Consider the following 24,711-nt stretch of genomic DNA (forward strand, 5'->3'; position numbering starts at 1 on the left):
AAACAAATATCTAAGTCTTTTAGGATCCTAGGTACTTGGACAAGTGTACTCTGGTACCACACTCAACTGTGAAACTAGGATAAAAAAAGTTAAGGAATTCACCCAGTCTTAGGACACATTCCTGGAATGGGGGAGGGAAGGAGGGAGTAAGCATTTATAGAACACCTACCATATGCCAACCACTGTGTTAAGTGTTTTTTTACAAATATCTCATTCGATTCTCATGACCTTTCAAGGTAGGTGCCATTATACAGCTAAGGAAACTGAGGCAAGCAGAAGTTAACTGACTTGCTCAGGGTCACACAGCTAGTCAGTATCTGAGGTCAATATGAACTCAGGTCTTTAAGAATCCAGGCCCAGCATGCTATCCACTGAGCAAGCAGCTTCCTTTATACCTCTCTATGGCTAGGAAGAAATCTCAGAGCTTATAGATTAGAGATCTAAAATGACAAAAAGAACATAATTTTTAGCTCTTTACTGCCTCTTGATGTGCAGATACAGCTACCATAAATTTGGCAAATGAGCTTTGCAAGCACTATTGAAAGTACTACTATGCTCTTGGAAAAAATTTAAATATTCTTGGTTGTATTTCCAGCTCAACGTCTCTGCCACATAAGATCTAAAGGTCACAATATATATTACTTATCATGTTTTGAAGCAAAATTGATTTTTTAAAAATGTCTTCAGTGTCTATAAAATGTCCCAGCCATAAAAGCCACAACTCAGTTTTGCTGCAGAACATGACATACCCTTCCTCCCTTAACATACCTGTCACCGTTATCAGCCTCACTCTCTCCCTTTATCTCCAAGGTTGCTGATGATGATCATGGAATTGTGGTACTCCAAATTCAATCACTTCAAAATTATCTAAACTTCCCCTTTTCCAACCAATGCTGGAAACAAGTGAAACACGAAGCCAGAGGGATGGTTTACCACTGTATTTTACCTGGCTGTTGTGAGTTTTCCTCCTGTCTTTTCCACAGTGACCAGTTTCTATCTCTGGAAACAGCGAGTAGGAATTTATCATCTGGAGAAAAGGCCAATTGGGTCACAGTGAGGTTGTGGAAAAATAAACTTTGCAACTGCTTCCAGGAGGCAGTACTCCAGAGAATGACAGCAGCATGTTCCTTCTTGGTTGCCTGCAGGACAGTAGTAAAAAAAACCAAACAAACAACAACAAAAAAAAGAAACAGGAAAAACTACCACAGCTAGAAAGTAACTGAAAGCAAAATGGCAAATGTACATGTGAAAAGAGCTGCAGCTGGTTCAGATGTCCAGCTCAGCTGCACAGTCCCTGTTTCATTCATTCAGAGGTACAACCACACTATTAGATGCACTTCAGGTCACACTCCTCCCTCCCCAACCATCAATCCCTAAAAGACATTCAAGAAGTTAACAAGTTATAAATGGGAAGAATTCTAAAAATTCATTTGAAGTCAGTCATTGGGAACTAAAAATATTTTCCCCTGGGGAGTATGGGAGGTAGGGAAACAGCCTACTAGGTAGTTAAGTTTTCATGTTAGTCCTCAAAGGTCTATTTAACATAATATAATATGGCTTAATGGTACAAATGATCTAATCATCATTTATAACAAGATTTCTTTTTGTGTGTGTTTTTTTTAATATTTATTTTAAAAAAATTTTCCCCCAGTTACATATAAAAACAATTTTTAACATTCATTTTTAAAACTCTGAGTTACAAATTCTCTCCCTTCCTTCCTTCTCTACCCCATTTAAGAAGCAACAGTTTGATACAGATTATACATGTCTAGTCATGCAAAAACATATCTAAAATAGTAATGTCTAACAAGATTTCTAAAGGAAACTGCATTCCAAGTCCCAAGTACAAATCCCAAGCCCCAAAGTAGGAATTCCTACTGGATCCCCTTTCCCACTAGCCCAGCTCACAAAAAGGGCTCTAGGACAAGACAGAACACAGGGTCTTGGAAGCTGGTGCTGGGGCGGGGTGAGAGAAGTTCAGAAAGGGGAGGGGAGGATGTGGTAAGGTATAACAGCTTTCAGAAACACCAACTTCTCCAGGGCACAACAGGAGCGATTTTTTCTTCCAGAGCAGCACCAGCAGAGCAAGGCATTGTGGAAGACCGAAGGCAAAGGTACAATGAGCAACAGGGGTCCGCAACAACATCAATTGCATGAATTGATGATTCATAAGTTGAGTGTTTAAAAATAATAACTCCCATAAGTTCTGCCCAGGACCAGTGACATCCAAGACCAAATGTGATCTCAAATATGATACTAAATAATAATAAGAAATATCTCATACCTTACATGCTGAGGCAATCACGGTATTTGAATTGTTACAGGCAACACAAAAAATTTCATAACCATGTCCATACCTAAAAGAAAAAAGTAAGTATATCATATATTTCACTTAAAGGAAAAAAGGACATAGAAGCCTTTCTCAGGTATACAGCTCTTACACAGTATTTTAAATCTGAGCAGAAAGACAGGAATGATATTGCATGTCTAATTAGAATTTACAAAAGCTTTCAGAGAAGGATTTGTTTAGCTCCCATACCATAATGGAGATGTTCAAGAAAATTCCCTTGTAGCAAATAGCAAAACATCTTTTCACTGACCTTCCCTTAAAGTCATGTACATGCTTTTCCAAATTAACATGTGTACTGACTAATATGGAAATATGTTTTATATGATTGCATATATATATATATATATATATATATATATATATATATATATATATACACATATATATGAGTGTGTGTGTGTGTGTGTATGTGTGTATAACCTATATCACATTACTTACTGTCTCAGTGAGGGTAAGAAGAGGAAGGGAGGTAGAAAATTTGAAACTCAAAATTTTTAAAAAGTTGTTTTTACATGCAATTGGGACAAAAAATATTATTAGAAAAAAACTGATGCTTTAAACCTTTTTCAAGACAAAAAAAACTCAAACCAAATTAATATGTGTAGTTAACCTTGTATTTTTATTCCTTACTAGTGGGTTTGGTGCATATCTATATACTCAGAAAAAAATTCAGTTTGATCCAAGGCAATTCGTGCTAGGCACTCAAGAAAGGACTGTTGAATGGAACTGCATTGATTTGAATGTATTTTTCTGAGTGGAAAGGTCACCCCTAGGTGGCAGCACCTGAGCTGTACTTTGAAGGGAGCTAGGACTCCCAAGTGGTAGAAGGAAGGAGGGAGTGCATTTCATGAGCAGGGACAGACAGCCTGTACAAAGAGGGGCTGAACAATGGAATGTCATTTTAGGGAAAAGCTAGTAAGCCAGCTTGTCTGAAATACAGGGTGGGGGAGAAGGAATGGAAAAGAGAATGGATGGAATAGAAAATTAGGTTCGAGTCAAATTGTAAAAGGCTTTAAATGCCAGTCAGAGGAGTTTGATTCTAGAAGTGATAACGATCTCCTGAAGCTTCCTGAGTAAGGGGGTGACATGCTTAAATCTATGCTTTAGGAATATCAACTTGGGAATAAAAAGAGAAAAGAAGGAAAAGACTGAACTATCAAAAATGTCCAAAAGAAAACAGAAGGAAGACCAGAAGGTAACATGGACAAGCTCGGCAGTTTGAAAGCTATATGTCAAATTTATTATATCCTTAAAAGGAAAAGCAAGCTTTATGTAACAGAGATCAGCAGTTTCACTGTATGGAGCAATGCTTATTATATTTGGTGCAGAAGTCTAAAATAAAAAATTTATTTTAAAAAAAAAGTTTGGCAGCTTTGTGGAGGATGGACTGGGGTGGGGATAGCTTGGAAGCGAGGAGACAAATAAAGAAGCTACTGCAATAGTACAGACAAAAGATGCTGAGGACTTGCTTGATCCAAGACAGTGACCGGATGAATGGAGAAAAGGTTACAGATATTAAAGAAACTGGGATCAAGTGGATGGAGAACTTCTGTTGTCCAATATATGTGCAACTGAACACTCAGCCTAGAGAGTTCATCTATTAGTTCTTTTATTTTGGACAGATGTTTGATAATAATCAATCAGTAAAATGGGCCCCAAACTGAAAAGTGAAAATGCAAAGAAGGCTGCATTTGGGAAACTGCGTGATACTTTTGAAGACTTCCAGCTTCTCCCTCAAATAAAGAGCCATGTTTTTAATTCCAATATTTTTTCAGTATAGAGACAATATCATATAGGGGACTGAGAGCTGACCTTGAACCAGAAAGACCTGGGTGTATGACTTTGGGCAAGTAACTTAACTTCTCAACAGTGTAAGCAACTCTCTAAGATTAGAAGGTGCAGAGATGGTTCTGACTAGCATTGCTAGGGGAGTTTCTCTATGCCACTGAAATCACAAGGCTCGTCCCTATAACTAAACCTATTCTTTCTCTGACACTGATGAAATCCTAATAAAGCTACTCCCAGACCCAAATTCTAATGTCCTTATGAGCCTCACTGAACAGCAGACATGTCCTAATTTAACCCCAATCTGACTTTACCCACACCACAGGACCCCATTCTCAATACAGCCATTTCCCCTACCTAGCCCCTGTCTCTGCACCCCATCCCAACTCAATATCCTAACTTTCTCATATATGCCTCACTGCTCTTTAGAATAGGTGTGTCCATAAACTCCTGTTTCTCACAGAAACAGCAGGCGTGCCCATGTGATGAGATCCCAGTCACTGCCTCTAGCTAGCCACTGCCCCCAGATCATTTCCTCGTATTTCCCACAGAAAACAGGTGTGTCCATATACTCAATCATAACCACATCCATCTAATTACAGACAGGGGCACAGCAGCCAGTCCATCAGAAAGCAGCACCACCAGGATGCCCGAGCAGGATGTAGACCCCAAAACAATAGACAGGACTTTCCCTAAGAAGGCACCTGCATGGTAATAGCAAAAGCTATCCTTTAGGTGAATTTATGACGTAGAGAAGTTCATTATAATATCATTATCATACATGGTATGCATACACATCCCCTCAGTGGGTATTTCTATATGAATTGTGAGTAACTGCATGTACAGTTCCACTGAGGCTGGGACCCCTCCCCTTTACAGAGGATTTACAGGAGGACATGGGCAGGATGAGAAAGCTACAATCCTTACTGGAGCAACAGTACCCACATTAACAGCACCCTGAGGTCTCTGAGAGAAGCATGCTTCATGTAGATACTGGGTGTCTCAGTAAAGATTTCAGCTGTGAGAATTTGGAGACTAGCAGTCTGTGGGATCGGGTCTTCTTCTTCCTCTTTTATCTGCTTCTCTCCTGTCTTCCCATACACCTCCATGCTGTCTTAGGTAACTTTTTCTAGATGACTCAGGGCAGTCATGAGCATCCATTGGCATACGTGCTGAAATACAATGATGTCCTAAGGGCCTACTGAGCATGTAACACTGGTTGTAACCATATTAAACAGGCCTGAGCTTTTACAGCTGCTATGATTGCTGTAGGTGGGGTCTTTCCTGGCTGCCCCTATTACTTCTTACTGTTGTCAGCCCATCCTCCTCCTAATTCACTGAGTTATTTTTTTACAAAACATTCATAGTGAAGGTAGCTTTATTGCTATGAAGGAGGATTTTAAACCATGGTTTTCCTCTTACTCAAAGGGATAAGTTATCTCCCAGATGGCAGGAGTTAATACGAGTGTTATAATCATAATGCTTTCTTTCATGTATGAAGATGCTGTAACTAGTTCACCACCAACAGAACATCTCCTTTATAATGATGGATTTGCCCTGATCTTGCTGTACCACCCTGCCCAGTTGCCTATGTCACAACACATATTTAACAGAAGGCAGGGAGGGGTGATGGGTACACCATGTGGTTAGGGGTGGTAAGAAGTCCATGTGGAACTGATTCGCATCACTGCCTATCCCTCTGGGCTAACTGGACAATATAAGGGTCACCGAATCAATCTCACCAAAGATGGCATGTCTTGGTCTTGACTTGCTGTTGCTTCTGTCTCTACTGTGTCCATTCTTTCCTACTTTTAAGTAAAGGAGACTGAAGACAGCTATGACCTTGGAAGCTTTGAAAGGCCAAAAGAGTAGGTCATCAGAAGGCAGGAAGCTGGAGTCCATGCCAACAAATACAAAAAGCTAGACTATGAAAACTGAAGACCAGAGAGACCTGTTTGACCCAGGACAGCAGTAAAAAGAGATTCTGACTCCTTCATCTTTGGCTATGCCTAGTAGAAATTATGTTAAGCATGAGCTCACTCTCCCCATGGATGAAAGTGGGAGAGTGTGACCTCAGGTGTTGGGGGAAAATGTTTGTAATTTCTGTTATTGCAGTAAATACTTCCATAAAAAGCTAAATGCAACTACAATCCCAATCAGTGGCAACTAATAAGCAGAAAGAATAAAGACCTTGAAGGTGCGGAGCTGGAGCCAATGGTAGTGGAGAAAGACAGCCCTACTGCTCAGGAGTGTCCCTAGATTCCTGAAGGGGAGCTGGCCTTGTTCTGGAAAAGGGAGTTTAGAGTCATGCTAGATGGGAGGGCTCAAATGGAATAAAATTTGGCCCTTTGTATTTTGGGGGACCCTCAAGGGAGATACCCTAGTTACTCCTGGATACCCTTGCTTTTAGGATCCACTAGAGAAAAACTGGCAGGATATTTTCTCTTTGTTTTGAGCTATAATCATATAGTCATTGTTTTTTCTGGTGTTTCCCACATAAACCTGTTGCTTTTGAAATGATTTCTGCAGATTTCTGCATTTGCTGATTTACTGAATATTTAAATACTGAAACTTGCTGTGTTACTGAATCTGGTACAAATACTGATATTAAAGGTACTATGACAAGTATGGGCTTTATATCACTAAAATGCAGATGCCCAGTTAATAAATGCTGAGGTTATCCCATAAAAAAAAAGATGGGATGTGTTGCTGAGAAGCTGCACACAGATCTTTTTTTGTAATTTAGTGCCCTGGGGAGGTGCTAATTAAAAAGATTCCTTTGATAAATCATTTTCTAACCAAAGAATTATACCCTATGATAAAATAGTGTAATGACATAATGAATGTGGGAAGGCCTTCCCCCAGAATTTAATTCTTACTCAACATCCGATAATTAATATTAGAGAGAATCCTTCTGAGTGTAATGAATGTGGGAAGACCTTCAAAGACAGTTTATCCTTTGATTTCCATCATATAATTCACAATGGAAAGAAGCTCCAAATACTTAACACATGTGGAAAAGATTTCTAACAGAACTCACAGCTTAGAGCACATCAGATAATTTGTACTAAAGAAAAAAATGTGCTGATTGTTGTAATTTGGGAATACTTTCTCCAAACTTTTTTTGCTAGAGGCACCACCATTCTTCCAGTTGTGCTAGTTTTGCAATGCTGGATTCATCCTTAATTCTTTTCTCCCGATATTCAATCAGTTGCCAACTCCTATCATTTCTATCTTCATAACATCTCTCTAATCCCTTTACTTTGTCTCACACAGACTCATCACCTCTCACTAGGACCACTACAACAACTTACTCACTGGTCTTCCTACTTCTGGTCTCTCCCCTCTCCAATCCACACTTTCACACAGCTGCCAAAATAAAGATCCAAAAGCACTGACCTACCTCCTCAGACTCATTCCCCATTCACTTGACACTAAAGCCAAAATGGCCTAACTTGGTAGTTTGATGAGCTCATCCTTCTATCTCCTGGCTCTATGCCTCTGCACCATTGCCCTAAGCCTGGAAGGCTTTCCCTCCTCCCCTCTGAATCCCAGAATTCCCAGCTTCTTTCAAGCCTCAGCCCCTCCTTCAGGAAGCCTTTCCCAACAACCCTAAGGGTTAGTGTTCTCCCTCTCTTCCAATTATCCTGCATTTACTTGTGTTTTCTTGTTTCTCCCAGGAGGAGAGTTTCTCAAGGACAGATATTGTTCTTCATTTTTGCCTTTATGTTCCCACTGCTTAACATGCACAATATTTTGCAAAGAACAGGTATTTAATAAAGTTGAATTTAATTGAATATAGGGTACCTACAGGCAGCCTAATAACCTTCTCTTCTTAAAGGAGGAGGTAGGAGACAGAAGATTTCTCCTGGAGATTGACAGGCAGCCTGATGCAATAAATAGGGCAATGGATTTAGACTCAGAAAGACTTGGGTTCAAACTCATATCCACCACTTACTGTCTAATACTGAGCATGTCACTTAACCTTTTTGGTCTTAGTTTCTTCGTCTGTAATATGAGAAAGTTGGACTCCAGAGTTTCTAAGGTCTCTTCTAAGGTTTTAAATCTATGATCCTATGACTCACAGCTTTTTCCACCTTTCTACTCTCCAGTGGTATTCCTCAAGCACTGCTTCTACTGTAACAACACACAGCAGCTGCAATGATATGGTGAGAGAGTAGCTCCACTGAAGTCCCCCTCTAAGGTCTCTGCAAAATGGAAGGGCTGCTCCATTCTCCAAGGCAATGCCAATCAAGCCCAAGCTCTGAGAGATCCTGCCGTGGTGGAACGACATCGAATATAGGCCCAGTGATGGACTATATGTCTTTTATTTGAGTTCTAGCCTAGCTAAGTTCATAGAGACTCATCACTAGACTGGCGACAGGGTGATGAAATTTTGGCCAAAGCAATTCTCAAAAACTCTACTAAGTCAATGAAGGTTTGTGATCTTCATTGGTGAAGGAAACATACAAACATAGTGAAATCAAAGATCTTTGGAAAAGTGGAAGGAACCTCATAAATATAAAGACATAAAAAACTAAATCAATGAATATATAAATGAATAAATGTATCTGTGAGAGACAGAGTCAGTGACAAAGTGAGACAAAGAAAGAGAGAGAGAAAACTTAGATCAGTTAGAGGCACATGATTTCACTCAATCAGATTAATGAAAGTTTAAAACACTAATAGTCTTTTCACTCCCCTTTCAGTCCCTGGCTTGGTCCTCTGGCCTTTATCCTTGGAATTACTCTCCTTTCTTAACACTTCACCATCAATCTCAGGTGATGCTCTCTGTCATTAAGTCCCTGGAGAAGTACAATCCTTTCCAGTCTGTACCCTAGGTACACTAACACAGCTTCAAGTTAAAACTGCCATCTGACCAAGGTCCCCTGGACTCTGTCTATAAAAGTTTCCTCACTCAATCACTTTATACTGGATTTTCAACTCTTTTTGAACCCAAATTCTCCATAAGCTCCTGCCTTTTTTCACAACTCCAAATTCCAAGGTCAGCAGTCTATCTGGAGAGCTCTTATTCCTCAGGCAACTAAGCCTATAAAACAGCACAGGCCCAATAACAGATCTATAACCAAATTACATTTCTGCCCCTTTGATACCCTTACTCCAAAGAAGTATTTGATACCTAATGATTTAAAGTCTCCAGACACTCTCTCTTAAAGGATCTTTGCATCCTCCAGACAACCTCCTTCCCTGAGATACAACAACAAATATAAATTAGCCTAAGGCCTTTCACATCATGGTATGGAGGCAACCATGGGCTCTTAAAGGAAAAGTCAGGACAGAACAAGCTCTCAAAAGTTCCCATCAAGCTAAGAAGGCTTTGTGTGCAGGTGGGGAGATATACTGTCTGCCATATAAAAGCAGGACTAGAATCAGAAATGAGTCATCAGAAGGCTGGTCACCAAGTGAACATCATGTCTAGCCTCAGTGAAAAACTATGAGCTTAGGCACAGTGGTTATGATTTGTGAGGGCAAAGGCAGTACCCACAGTAATGAAACACAGATCTTCACAGAAAATACCTTAAATCAAATACTGCCTACCTCTAAACTTCATTATGCTGGGGAAAAGAATTACTATCTCCTGGTCCACATAAATTTTGCAAGTCATATACTTTTAAGTTTCAGTAGTTCACCACCATGTAGATGGTGAACAGCATTGTCTGAGGTGTTTTATTCTCACATATCCTATTTGAGAGGCAAAGAGGGGCTCCAGAGTATGTGGGACAAAGAACATGAAAGGTCTTTAATAATAGTGTGTGCAACTGAATATAAAGATTAAAATGAGGTCATCCAATCAAAGCGCTGATGTGCACCTAAACTAATACAACTTACAGTTTTTGAACCTCAGGCCAGAGAGTGTTTTGTAAAAGATGGTCCTCAGTAGGGGGCTCTATGAAAAAAAAGACATTCTGCATTAAGTTTTTGCTTGATCTTTACAAAGTCAGTTTCACTATCACAACCATTAAGAATATTCTTCCATTTCTTACCAACAAGATTGAAGGACTGAAAGCAAATGTCCTGGTACTGACGACCAACACCAACAAATCTTTCCTCTTCCTCAGCTGACTGAGAAGTTATGTCTCCTATTTTAAGGAAATAAACACAAAGATAGTCAAATGCACTGACCTATCCCTTTTTCATTTTCCCTCCTCAAATTTTTCAAAATCAAATGAGATAATGCATGCAGTGAAGCTCCATGCAAACTTTATGTGAATGGCAGCTGTTACTGTTATTTAAAGGCAGCATGGCACAGTGAATAGAGAGCTGGTCTCAGAGTCAGAAGAGCTGGTTCAGGTCCTGCCTCGGACACACACAATCTCTGTCAGCCTGGACAATTTACTTTGCTCACCTCTCAGTACCTTGAGCAACTGTTAAAATTAAACTGCACTACTTCACACGTATAAGTGCTATCAAAATGATTGCCTTCTCAAGGCACGAGGAAAGAATGTGGAACCAAAATTTTCAAAAATGGCTTTACAAATAATTGGGAAATAGTTAACAAAACAAATGAAAATATATTTTAAAAAAAAACAACTAAACTGCAGAACTCTCATCTGCACTAGAAGAGGAAACTTCCTTACCAGGAAATCCCTACACCCATGAAATCAAAAGTACACATCAAAATAAGAATTACTACCCTTTTTTTTCAAGTCTTTATCAAAATTCTTTCCATATAAAAGTCACAAGTCACAAAGAAGTTGTAGAGAATATAGCTGCATTAAGAGGGGATGTTGTTGTGCCACCTGGAACAAAGCTGGGAGACTCCCATCAACTGGGGAATGGTTGAACAAGTTGTGGTATATGAATGTAATGGATGAACAGGTGGACTTCAGAAAAACCTGGAAAGACTTATATGAACCGATGCTGAGCGAATTGAGCAGAAACAAGAGAACGCTGTACACAGTAACAGCCAGTGTTCAATGACTGATTTTGATAGACTTAGCCCTTCTCAGCAATGCAAAGACCTAAAAAATTCAAAGGACTCATGCCAGAAAATACCATTCACATTCAGAGAAAGACCTATGGAGTACAAATGCAGAGCAAAGCAGACTATTTTCTTTTGTGTTTTGTTTTCTTTCTCGTGGTTTCTCCCATTTGTTCTAATTCTTCTATGCAACTTGACTAATGTGAAAATGTGTTTAATAGGAATGTATGTGTAGAGTCTATATCAGATTGCATACAGTGTTAAAGAGAGAGGGGAGAGGGAGGGGGAGAAAATTTAAAACTTATGGAAGTGAATGCTGAAAATTAAAAATAAATAAATTAATAATTAAAAAATAAAGCTGGGAAATTGGAGAACTAAGTGAGAAAAAGATATATTTAGAAATACAAAACTAAATAAAGGAGAAATAGAGACAAATTCTGAACAACTGCTACTAAGAGGTAATATTGTAAAATTGTGAAGGAATGCATTATGAAAACAAGTTGTAGTGTGTAAGATCATAAAGAAGTAAGAAAGCCTTTGTTCAAAGAGATCTCAGGTCAAACAGAGAGCTGTGCACCAAAGCTCTATAATCCTTATAGTGTCTCAGGTCAGCAGGAGCTACTATTGAACCAATGACCTGTTCTGCAGAAGGTAAAGCTACAGGCATAAGACTATTAACTTTGCTTTATTATTAATTATTACCTTTGTCTGCATAAAGGCAAACAGCTTAGAAAAATAATTCTGTCTCCTAACTTTTGGGAGAATTTTTAACTGATTTTACATTGCCAATAGTATCAAATTATGATAACAGATTCCATTATGTTTCTACAGATGGAGTTTTCGCAACTAAGAAAAAAACAATCTTAATATACAACATACTTCATCTGTGACAAAAGTGAATTTTCCTTTTCCAAAACTGCCTTAAGAAGATTAACTCTTTCAAGAAAACTAAATCAATTAGTTCAAACAAGAATTTCTGTTGTCATGGAAGTAATTTTGTCAATGCAGGAACTTCTACCAAAATAGACTTCAACCTATCTATCTCTTAATTAAGTCTGAGGAGACTAACGGCCCATGGTTCAGTAAGGTTAAAGGAATTACCCATGGTCATACAGCTAGAGAATGGCAAGCACTCTATCCAAAAAAGGACATGGGGCCTCTCACATATTCATGTAGGAAATGACATCTGATAATTTACATGTCATCAATGCCTTTAAAAATGAATTTTAAAATTTCAAGTTTTTAAGTTGCCTCAAATTCTTTTTAGAAGTGTATAAAGTATATATCCTAAATAAATAGTAAAAGTATATAGCTTAAATCTGAAATTATCCAAATAAAGTGGATAAAACATCCATATCTTTTGACCCAGAGATTTCACTGGCAGGCATACACCTCAAAAGGTCACAGACAAAAAGAACAGAATGTCCCCCATATACACCCAAAGACTCTTTTGTGGTAGCAAAGTACTGGAATCATTGAATGGAATATTACTGTTTTGTAAGAAACAATGAATATGATGACTACAGAGGTGCATAGAATGAACTCCATGAACTGATGAAGACTGAAGGAAGCAAAGCCAAGAAAACAGCATGTATACACAGGGACTACAACTATGTAAAGCAGAAAGACAACCATCACAAAACAAAAAAAATGGAATGCTGGAAATTATGGAGCACAAGCTTGGACCCAAAGAAGAGATACTGAGAAGGCACCTTCTGCAAGAAACACCTTTGCAGAGGTAGAGGGTCCACAGGTGTAGAACGCTGCACATACTGTCAGATTTTTTTCAGTATTTTAATTTTGCTGACTTTTTTTTCACTTCTTTTTAATTTTTTAAAAAAAGTTGTGTTATATGGGACAGTTCCTATTGTTATATGAGAGGGATACAGATGATACAAAAACAACAGCTATCAATAAAAATTTATTTAAAAAAAAAAGATAGCTCATGTTCCTGTTCTACAGCATTTTTTTATTTATAAAGCACTTTATACCAAGCCTATAAGCCAGGGAATAGAAGCACTACTATCCCAATTTCATAGATGAGGATCTGAGGTTCCTATAAGTTAACCTTGCCCATAGTCACACAGCACCAAAGCTGTGATTCAAACATGGCCCTTATGACTCCAAGCCTACAGCTCTTTCCACTATACCATCCAGCCTTTCCACTAATTAAACCAGATATCAAATTGAAATTGTGTTTTTATACAAATTCACTACTACATAAGTTATTTCCTAGAGCCTAACATGATGCCTTCTACATAACAAATATTTTTAACTGAACTGATTTATTCAGAATGTAGTTGGCCCTTAACTAAGATTTTTAAATTTACCTTATTCTTTATCTCCCTCAGTGGGACGTATGGATGGGCACTTCAAAAATAGTATACTTGATTGTGAGAATGAATCTATAACCTTAATAGTCAGGAAACTCACCAGACATTAAACAGACAAGCTTATAGGCAGTTACAGAGATAAATGTTAGTTAGCAACTGCAGCTTCAGTGATTAAAGGTACTTACCCTGAAAAACAGCTTTGTTGGAGAGTCCCAAAGCAGGCACTGTAGCACCTTCTGGAAGGTCACTATTTTGCTTAAAAAAAAAAAAAAAAAAAAAAAGTTGAGTTACCTAAATTTTAAGAAACATATATTACTAAGAGGTGAAGACAATAAACTAGCATTTAAAAAAGGGTGAGACTTTGCTGACCATTCAGCATAGGTCCTGTTGAGTCACTAACCCCCTACTCTCTCCTCTGAAAGTTAAATGCTGCTTTAGAATCCTTCTACTTTCTTTGTAGACAAAAACATTCTTATTCTTAAAACACATATACCTATGAGCTAGCAAGCCCACAATCACTTATGGCAAGTCAGTAGTACAGAAGTTGATTTTATTTTTCTTACAATTTATAAATAGTATGTATCACTTGAAAGATAAGGAAATAGGGTAGAGCATTTCTTTAGGCTGGAAAGATCAAGTTTAAAACTAAGATACTTCATTTAATTAAAAATGATTTATACTTACACCAAAAAGTAGTTTCTTCACTGTGTGCCCGGTGATGTTACAGAAATTCTCCACAAAGTTCCTTGGAGCTGAGAAGACTCGAAGCACTTTTTCATCTGCTCCAGATACAAACTGAAACCGACCAATCATGGCTAGACACTTCATGTCAAATCCATGTATCTGAGGCCTTGCAATTTCATGCCAGGTCATCTAGTCACAAGATAAAAAGCAATCCAACACGATTTTAATCTACTAAATTGTATTTGAACAAACAGAATATTTCAGGCTCGACGGAAACAAATCATTCCATTTGATATTTATATTCTTGGATTTCGCCCACAAAGGCTAAAGGAACATATTACTACAAAGCTGAAGTAGTAGGAGAAAACCTGAGTGAGGTGTAAAAAAATAGAGAGAGAACTTTGAAGCTGACAGTGCTAAACATTCACATGATCAACAGGTGCCACTCTCCCCCATGGGAGATGTTTCCCACCTTTTACAAGAAGCCCTTCCTGGTCCCTTTTAATGTGAGTGTCAGAACTCTGTGATTATCTTCATTTATTCCTGTGTATATCTTGTTTGTACATGGCTGTTTCCATGTTGTTCCAACAGCCTGTGAGCTCACTGAAGATGAGCACTGTTCTTTACTTTCCTTTGCATCTACAGCACTTGGCACAATGCCTGGAAGAGCAGATATTTAATAAATGCTTTTTGACTTGACTTACCAACTTCCTGAACCACATGATACTGATTTAGAATTCATTATTCAGATTCCTACAGAAAAGGATATTTAATTGCATAGACAAATGTGTTAAGTCTAAGAATACAGCTAATACTCTTACTTCAGTGAGGTACCCTCTCTACCTTTAAAGTTGTTTTTAAAACAACTTATTTATTTGCTGGTGTTTGGGAGTTTGGGGGAATATGCTAATATTACTGATCTCATTCCCATTCATCTTGACTAATAAGGCAGATGGATAAATAGGACATGCATAGTGGTAACTCAGTGAACATTTATTGATAATCCTTCACAATGGCTTCACTTATGAAGTCCTCAAGATTTATTTCTCAGTGTTGACATTCCAAAGAAACTTGTTTCAGTAAGAGAGAGGGAAAGCATTTATCTAGAATATTAAGATATCATCTGCCAAACGGAAGCCCTATGGGAAAAGTAATCAGTATATATAGTCCAGGCAAAAAAACTGCATGTGGTACAAAAGGTCCGACATGACCCTATGGGAAACACACAAATTTTTATATAATCTCTCACTTCTAGATGCCATCTAAACTAGCAACTATTAATGTATACTCTTCTGAATCCTCACAATTTGTATAAATAACCTGATACTTTTAGGTAATTAATATTTGCCCATCAGCAAGTTATTTATAAGTATTCCCAAACTGATGACCACAGAGATAATACCTCATCCACCCTACCAAAAATTAAATTGTCTAACTTACAAAGGTTGTCTCCCTTTGTGGGGCTAGGGCTTGAAGCGGAATTATGAAAACTGTCACCACTATCACTCATAATACTTCTTAATACAGAAGAAACAACCAGGTCCACAGAGAGAACTATGGCAGTCTGTTGTCAGAGTCAACCCATAGAAAGGTGATGGGACAGAGGCCGAATGCAGAATGCCAAAGTCTGATGCTGATAAAATTTTTCATGTTCATGTCCATTTTTCATGAAAAAAATTCTGCTCTCAGTGGATTCAGTTCCTCATTGTAGGCCAAAGTGTCAGTGTCTCAGATGGGGACATGAATTAGGTCTGATACTAGGACATTTCACAGATCAATGCTTAGATGTGCCCCAAAATACTGAGAGCACACAGGTACTGCCCTCCAGATCTGGTCTGTAACTATTCTACAAAATCCCAAAGATTAATACAGGTCTGGAAGAAAGTGACCTGAGAAGCAGAGCTTCCCAGAGATGATAAAAAGAGACTGAGTCACGGTAAGAGATGAAGTGTCACAAATGACTCAAGGTTGGAAATAAGTTACAATTACAAAAGAGGAATACAGGCCTTCAGTGGCACAGGGCAAGGTAATCAAATATAGAAGCAATCTTTAAATTTACATTTTTCATACATTTTCTATGTATATACACATGTGGGTAGGTGGGAGTATATATAGATACAAAACAAAATTTTAAAGCTGATTTGCTTCCATTTGAGGAAGGCGTTATTTCTCACCCATACACAAGATAAGTCAACCTTTTAATCTCCTCCACGACTCTACTGACATTATTTAACATGCAAAATTTAGAAAAAAATTTACCTGTGAATTATTTTTTCTCCTCCATGGAGCAAAGAGGCGAGTTGTCTGGTCAGCACTCACAGTCACGAGAAATTCTCCTTCTGGATCCCACCTCAGATCCTGTACACTATTAAAGTGCCCAGAAATTACAACTCCTGGAACCCATTCTTTCTGTACAAAAAAGTATATGATGTATAACATCACAAAGTGACAGCACTTCACATTTCTAGAGAACTTTATGGTTGTGGGTGCACTTTCATTTATATATGAATCTAGCAAAACTCCTGGGCAAAGCACTGTTCAGATGAATAAATTGAGATTCAGTTCAATTAAGTGACACAACTAGGTAAGCAGAGTCAAAAGAGAAACAAGGTCCCCTTACTCTTAATCCAGTACCCTTTCCTCTAAACTGATGCCCCTCAAATGCACATTATCAAAAGTAAAAAAAGGAAAAGTGAGGGAATGTGATTGATAACAAGAGCAAAACCACTAAGGAAGCGATGCAACGTAAGAGGGGCACAAAGGGATTTGGAGAACCAAGAGAATGGAAGCCATGTATAGGAAATGGGGCTATGAAGTACTGCCACCAGTTTTCTAACAAACATGGGAGAGCTTTGATATCTGCATGAGCATTGTGCCTTTCCTTTCAAAATAGTCACATTACAAAGTTAAACATTTTTACTCTAGAGATGTTGCTAGTAGCCAAAACCTTCTTGAAATTCCTTTTCTAGAGTTGCTTCAGAGCCAATAGCACTTTTGGGAAAAAAAATCTATCCACTGAGGGTGGATTTTTCTAAAAAATCAGTGCAGAGTTGCTCAGTTCCAAGTATGCTAAATAAGGCTGGGAATCAAGTGAAGTGACAAATTTTCATTTTAAAATGAGGCGTGAATATAAAGTAACAAAATGGATTTTATCACGTGCATTGACTCTAAAGGAAAACTTCAAAAGATGACTTCCAAAACTGAGTTAAGCAACAGCACACATCATATGAGTAAGTACAAAGTCTTCCCTAATAGGACTAGCTTGGATAGATCAGTTCTAACTTGCCTGTTTAAAAAGCAGTCTCATTACTTTAAATTTCCTCTCATAACTATGCCATCTTCCCTTAAAGGCATAAAGAGGGTACTCAGTAAATCCTGCCTTTTGTCATTTACTATTTCAATCTTTCCACACAGTGCATCTTTTTGCAATATTTCTCAAAGACTAACTGAAGGAGAGATCAGAAAGGGCTCAAAAAGTATTAGGAATAAAATTAAAGGGAATTGTATAGTGAGAAAACTAGGAAACTTTAATATATACACTTCCATGGATAACCTTGTAGACCAACACACATGCAAAAGCTAAATATTTTATTCGCTGCTACTATTAATCGTATGTTTAAAGGAGAATGCATTGAAGGAAAGAAGTTAGCACTTAAAATGTAGAAAGAAGGGAATGCCCTTTTTTTCTAAGAGGTCAGACTTCAGTGAATCTCAACCATCTAAAATACAAAGAATATAATTTTTAAAAGCCTCTGAGCCACAAAAATATTACTATAATTTAGAATCTATTGAATTGTAATTCATACACAGTTTTAACAAACACGGCCATATTTAAGTTTTCTGACTAAAGCAAATTAAAAATTAAATATTCACAGAGGACAAGGGGTGCCAGAGTATGAGAAATGACAGCTAACATTTAAGGAAGAGAAATAAAAGCTTCTAAAAAAGCAGACATGATGATGACTGGAAAAGCATAAGAATCTAAGGTCACTTAGAGTGGGTACAGATAGCCCTCTATCTCTTAAAAGCCCTTGAGTGCAGCATATATTACACAGTCACTGATGTTCATGACAGCCTTAAGTCAACAGCAAAAGGTTAAATTACATTGAACATTGCTGTTCAGTTGTGTCTTACTCTTCATGACTCCATGCACCATAACATGCCAATGCTGTCCATGGGGTTTTCTTGTAAAGGTACTGGAAGGGTTTGTCATTTCCTTCCCCAGCTCATTTCACAGATGAAGAAACTGAGGCAAACAGGATTAAGTGACTTGCCCAGGGTCACACAACTAGTAAATGTCTGAGACCAGATTTGAACTGGAATCTTCCTAACTCCAGGCCCAGTATGCTACCCACTGAGCCACCTAGCTGCCTTATGAACATACTCCATTTAAAAAGTTAGGGAAGAGAACAGAACATTTTTAGAAACACTTCTATCAAACATGATTTAAAAATATGTTTCAGGTATCTAGACAACTCATTTCTGTGGAATACCTCATTCCCCAGTGATGCCATGGTAAAGTCAATGTATCAGAACTAGGAACTGTTGGGATACAACTACAGGTATCAAATTGAGATTGTCAATTTTAAATGATCTCTGTTTTCAAAAAGTGAAATTAAAAAACAAAACAAAATTTTAAAAAACCCACTGTTCAAAGCAGCTATTATTAGGCTCCCAAATACCGTACCAGAAACAATAAAAGAAAAACATCTTACCGATCCAACCGCATGTTGCTTCCAAAGGTGCAGTGCTCCGTGGAAAGCATGGGCTAGGATCATGGAGCCATCTGGACTAAACTGGCAGTCATAAAACCCCAGAGTGTTCCCACCCACTTCACCTACTCGGACCTAAGCAACCAATGAAAGAAAATAACTGTAAATAAATAGCCTATATTTCATAATAAAAAAAAGGACATTATAGTCAATTCATTATTTGCATAATATTTACTAAAAGGAAAAGGTTGCAACTATGGCAATTCATTCTTAGAAATATAAAAGTCTAATTTATAAAAATAATAATTACTGCTAACTAAACAAATATTTAATTCTACCAAGCAGACATTTATTATACAAATGTAATGTGAGTGAGCCATAGCTGAGGAGATAAAGAAAATATGAGACAACACCTCCCCTTAAAGAGGTTACAAGGCAGTAGAAGAGATGAAACATCTGTCTTTACCTGCTCCAGCCATACTCCAGACTCTTCATCAGGAGCCCAGAGAATCATAGTTTTATCCATTGAGGCAGATAACAATCTCACTGGCTGCTGAATCACATCATCTAAGGAATAATACAATACACTGTTACCTCTAGAATAACACTTGAGTTCTATTTACCATAAAGTCATATCAGGTGATCTTTTAAGTTTAAATTCAGCCTGTGAGCTGAGTCACTGCAAAGGGTCTATGACTTCCTATGAACCCCAAATATGGTCCAGTAGCAGCAACACTCTGTATACTAAATAAACATACATTTTGTAGATTGAATAAATACTATGACCCACTAGCACATATGTGTATTATTATATTTCAAATGCATGTAGACACTGTGGTAAATAAAATACAAATTCATTTAAAATCATTAATGAATTTAACAATTTTTGTCATTCTGCATTTTCTCAATCAATGGATTATCATGGTACATCCGCTCTGGGGTTATAAAGGGTTCTCATACTTGAAAATATTAGGAACCACTGCCCTAGAGTATAATACCTTAACATCACCAGTTTTTGAAATTTTTCTGTGTTCAGGAAAGTCTAATTAAAAACCCAATTTTCTAGATGTTACACTTAACATCCTTGATTATGTACTCCTTATACACTGGCAAGAGTCATTTTAATTGCTTTTCTTCACTATCTTAATCATCCTGTGACACTTTCATTCCCCTAACCTTCCAATGCATCCCTTTTGCCCATCCCAGATTATCATCACAATCAAATGCCTCTGACCCAGTATCTGTGCTGCAGTCTTCTAAACAAGTAGACCTGCCTATGGTCTACAGATAAAACTTCATACAGAGATTGCTGACTCAGTCCTCACAGTAGCTATGCCAAAGCTGCTTATTTCTCCCTAATATACCACTCCTCTCACTTTCTCATGTGAAAATTCCATCACATCTTGTGTCTCCAAAAATGACATCTAGTCTAGTCTCCAAGATGACTCCAATGACATCTACCTATATATTTTATTTTTCACCTTTACATATTCTTGTTTCTATGACTATCCTTTCTCATAATTTCTTGCCATCACATAAGAAATTGTCTCTCTTTACAACAATTTTCCCACAAATACCAAAATATTTATAATAGCACTTTGTGTGACACCAAAGAGTTGGAAACAAAGTGGATGCCCATTGATTGGGGAATGGCTGAACAAATTGTAGTATATGAATGTCATGGAGTATTATTGTGCTATTGAAAAAAGATGAATATGATGAATACAGAGAAGCAAAGACAGACATATGAATTGATGGCAAAGTGAGGTAAGGAGAACCAAGAAAACAATAAACACATTGACCACAACACTGTAAACAGAAGGAACCACAGGGTGGAAAAGTCAATATTCCAACATCACAAAAACAAGAATGGCTGGAAAGAAGATATATGAGAAAATGCTCCTTTGCAAAGGTGGGAGAAAAGTATGCTGATGTTTAAAAAAATTTAAACTTATTTAGAACAAAATAAAAATTAAAAAAAAAGAATTCTCTTCTTTTTGTCTTAATATTATTTCTCACCTCCCAAGAACATCTGTTTCTAAATTCATTCTTTCCTCCTTTTACATCCTTACTCTCTTCTCTAGTCAATTTCCCTGTTGCCTTCATAAATATATCCCTGAAAAAAAGTTTCGCTTAAATTGGTTGCCCTTCAAATTGGGATACTGTGCTGTACCTACCTTTCATAGGCTCATTACTTTTGCAGGTGATCCAAAACCATTACTGCCAAAGTTTTATGCCTTCTACCACTCTGATAATACCACCGCTCACATTTCCACAGTGCCATAAAATGTACAAAATGCTTTCCTCATCACCTTCTTGTGATGTGTACAGTGCATTACTCACATTGTAAAGATGAGCAAACTGAGGCTCAGACAAGTAGTCACCTTCCATTTAAGTGTCAAAGACAGATTCAAACCTAGGTCTCCTGATTCCAAAGCTTGCAGTTATTTCCACGATGCATAATTACTTTTTTAACTACAGCCCAGTTTCTGCCCCTACTACTCCAATGAATACTACTGGATGAAGGACATTCCCTTACTTTTACACCAACCTAATTCTTTGGAAACAAATAGGCTCCCAAATGAAGACAGTGTTTTTGACTCATAAACAAATATCCATCCAGTTCTATCCACTGAGATATTAATTTTGTTAGGAGTATCAATGGTGATACTTTAAAGTAATAGAAGTCAAGGAAACGGCAGAGAACTAGATTTCTGCAAACCAAAAAAAGGGTTAAACTTTACTGTAACTCTACAAACTACCCCAAAAGGGCCAGTGAGGTTTAGGCTATCTTGATACAAATAAAAAAGAAAGGAGGAAGGAAAGGGAAGACAATAACTCTGAGTGAAATTGATTGTGAGATCTTGCCCACCAAATTATACCTTTTCTCACCTTAAAAAAAAATGCAACCATGAGGTGTAACCTCACACTTAGAAAATTAGTGGATATGCCAAGAGATGGTAATCATCAATGTTGGAGGAAATGTTGAAAAAGAGACACAATAATAATACCGTTGGCCAGAACTATGGTGCAACCATTCTGGAGAGCAATTTGGAATTATTCAAAGAAAGTAACTAAAATATACATAATCTTCTTTAAATAGCTGGTAAACCTCCATTTATCTCTTTCCTACCTGTATAAAATGAAGGCTGCCAATGAACAGCATTTACCCAGTTTTCATGACCAGCTAACACTGTCTCCAGGGTAACAGCATATGTTGCCTCAGCACCTACAACAAAAGTCAATGAAATTACTTTTTTTCTAAAATCAGAAATCATGTCATCTCAAAGAAAGGAGGGTCCTGAGAAAATATCTGGCCCAATTAATTCATTTTAAAAATGAGAAAACTGGGATCCAGAAAAGTGCATGGCTTGCCCAAGATGATGCTGCTGCAGAGCCAGCACTAGAGCCTGGGTCTTGTCACTCCGAGGCCAGCACTCTGAGTGACACACTGCTGCCCAAGCTCTTCCCCAAAGAACCACCAGAATATTCAGAATATTCAGGTGTGCAAGTAGTGTTAATGCTCAGGAAAAACAAGATATACAACTTTTAATTAAATTCAAAAAATTCTAAATGCTTTTACTTTTATCCATGCAATAGAATTTATATAAGAGAAAAGTTGTAAAGACTTAGTTTTAAGCTTAGCATACTATAACCAGCTTATTAATGAAATATAGAAATGAATGTATCAAATATTTCTTTAAGCCCTGAGACTTTAAAATTAAATTTAGGGTATGTATAAGTTAATATAAAGTACCTTCCTCCCTCCCCCATTTACTTTAAACTATACTAACTACAGGCTATAATAATGACCACTTTTGCGTATGTACATACTTTGCATGGGCAATGAAGGTGAGATCAAGCACAGTCTGGCAGAACAAAGTAACAGTTACAAAACACTGCCAGGAATACATCCTGAAAGTGTTATCAAAAACAACAAAAAAGGGCTCTCAGCTTGGGTTCTGTCATAGAAGCATTATACATCACTTCAAAAAAGCTGAAAATAAACAAAATATCCAATGACAGTATAACAGTTAAATAAATTGTACTACATTAATGTAATGGAATATAATGAAATTAAGACCAAGGCGTTTGAGAAATGCAAAAAGAAACCTGGAAAAGCCTTTATGAAATAAGGCAAAGTGAAAAAGGCAGAATCAGAAGAATGAAATATACACCATTATTATATGAGGAAAAGTAAATGAGAATGATCAGAGAAAGAATTTTGATGTGGACTTAAAGTGACAGTCTCAACATTAATTCAAATGTAAGTAATTATTAAATAAGTTTAGTTTGTTTGTACTGACATTCAATATGAAGTTTTTATCACAACATAAAAGTATGAGAACTCCTTGCCTGAAAAGAATCAAAGAGTTCAAATATAACATTGTGCACACAATATTATGTGCATATTTAACCCTTTCACTATAGAATACTGTTATAATTGAACAATACTTATAAACATTAACTGCTAACTATAGGTTCAAAAAAGAGATATTCAAGAATATAATGAAACTAATATATGAGCAGTAGTGCTTCCATGTTTTGTACATAGGAAAGCAGAATTTTATAGAACACATCTGAATACTGTGATTATTTTGTCTATTGTATGTATATAAGTATGCGTATATAAGAAGCAGTGGAGGAAAATGAAGAGACATCTGGTTTTAGAAATCAGAAGCCTTGTTCAAGACCTGCCACTGATTCATGCCGTCTGCACGACTCTAAGCAAGTCACCTATCCCAGGGATTCTTGAAGACATTAAATTGTAACTGGCAACGTAGGTGGTGAGGTGCATTGGCAGAGGGAAGTTCCTCACTCAGCTTTTCCTGCACCAATGAAAACACAGATTGTCCAAAAAAATACATATTATTCATACCCTTGACAGTTTTAAAAGTTTAAATGTGTCCCTAAATTAGTTTTCATTTTAGAACTGCCAACTCACCAATGTTTAAAAAGCTACTTACAACAAATATTTTATATCGCAAAATTTTCATTGTAATATATTTACTGTTGTCACAATTTTGACCTTATACTGTTATGCATTTATCCAAACCAAGTCTATTCTATTTGGACCATCTGGAAATATTATACACCATCAAATTATTTCATTTTCAAAGGAAATTATTTCAGATGAATCATTTTCACAAACGAAGAACTTCACAAATTAATTTTTAATAAAGAATTGACAATTGTAGAGAAAAAACCTTCAAATTAATCACTAGTGAAAGGACTAAATGAGCTACAGAGAAGGGAGCAAATCAAGGATTTCTATATCCTAGCATTTTTGTTACTACTCACTTTCATTTTTCAGAGTAAAAGTATTTTCCTTCAGCTTTATGTCATTATCTTCTTGAACTTCGAAGGATGTTGATTTTACATACAATTTCCAGACCCTTATTAAACAGTCTTGGGAACAGCTTGCTAAAAAAAGATCTTTTCCTAATGAAGAAAAATGACAATTTAATATTATATTCTAAAACTATGCAGTCTTTCTTCCACAGTAATCCTTCCCTTAGCATATTCTAGGATTTGTTTATATGCCATTTCCTTCCCCAACATTACACTTAAAATGTTTTCAAAAACCTCCCACACAACACAGTGCTGCACAATGTATGCAAAATGCTACTTTCTTACATCTAATCTGTCATGTTACGGAACCATAAAATAACATGGGAAATTGTTCATTCACATAAAGACTCAAAAGAGAACTTTACAATCTTCTGAAGACAATTTTCTACAAGGACATTTCCCAAAAAGTGGCTTTCCTATAGGAGGTAAGTTGCTTAAGTTTTCTAAGTCCTGTCAAACTGCTTTATTCTATCTACTCTTACTGACGATCAAGAGAAAGAGTAATAACAATAATATCTAACATTATTGCTTAAAAAGACAAGAACCTTTTGT

General features: G+C 37.1%; 1 protein-coding gene across 3 annotated transcripts in view; it reads right to left on the reverse strand.

Moving 5' to 3' along the window:
- ELP2 (elongator acetyltransferase complex subunit 2) overlaps positions 1–24,711 on the reverse strand; it is a 48,224-nt gene that overhangs the window by 5,490 nt on the left and 18,023 nt on the right. For all 3 annotated transcript variants that reach the window (XM_072605271.1, XM_072605273.1, XM_072605272.1), the window contains 11 exons: positions 24,109–24,249; positions 21,941–22,036; positions 19,274–19,374; positions 18,811–18,942; positions 16,355–16,504; positions 14,096–14,284; positions 13,597–13,666; positions 10,141–10,236; positions 9,986–10,043; positions 2,285–2,357; positions 947–1,139 (listed from right to left, as the gene is read on the reverse strand). In XM_072605271.1, coding sequence (XP_072461372.1) covers positions 947–1,139; positions 2,285–2,357; positions 9,986–10,043; positions 10,141–10,236; positions 13,597–13,666; positions 14,096–14,284; positions 16,355–16,504; positions 18,811–18,942; positions 19,274–19,374; positions 21,941–22,036; positions 24,109–24,249 — 1,299 coding nt within the window. The remainder of the gene's footprint in view (positions 1–946; positions 1,140–2,284; positions 2,358–9,985; positions 10,044–10,140; positions 10,237–13,596; positions 13,667–14,095; positions 14,285–16,354; positions 16,505–18,810; positions 18,943–19,273; positions 19,375–21,940; positions 22,037–24,108; positions 24,250–24,711) is intronic.

Source organism: Notamacropus eugenii, chromosome 4 (genome assembly GCF_028372415.1).
Source record: "Notamacropus eugenii isolate mMacEug1 chromosome 4, mMacEug1.pri_v2, whole genome shotgun sequence".
Lineage (NCBI taxonomy): Eukaryota > Metazoa > Chordata > Mammalia > Diprotodontia > Macropodidae > Notamacropus > Notamacropus eugenii.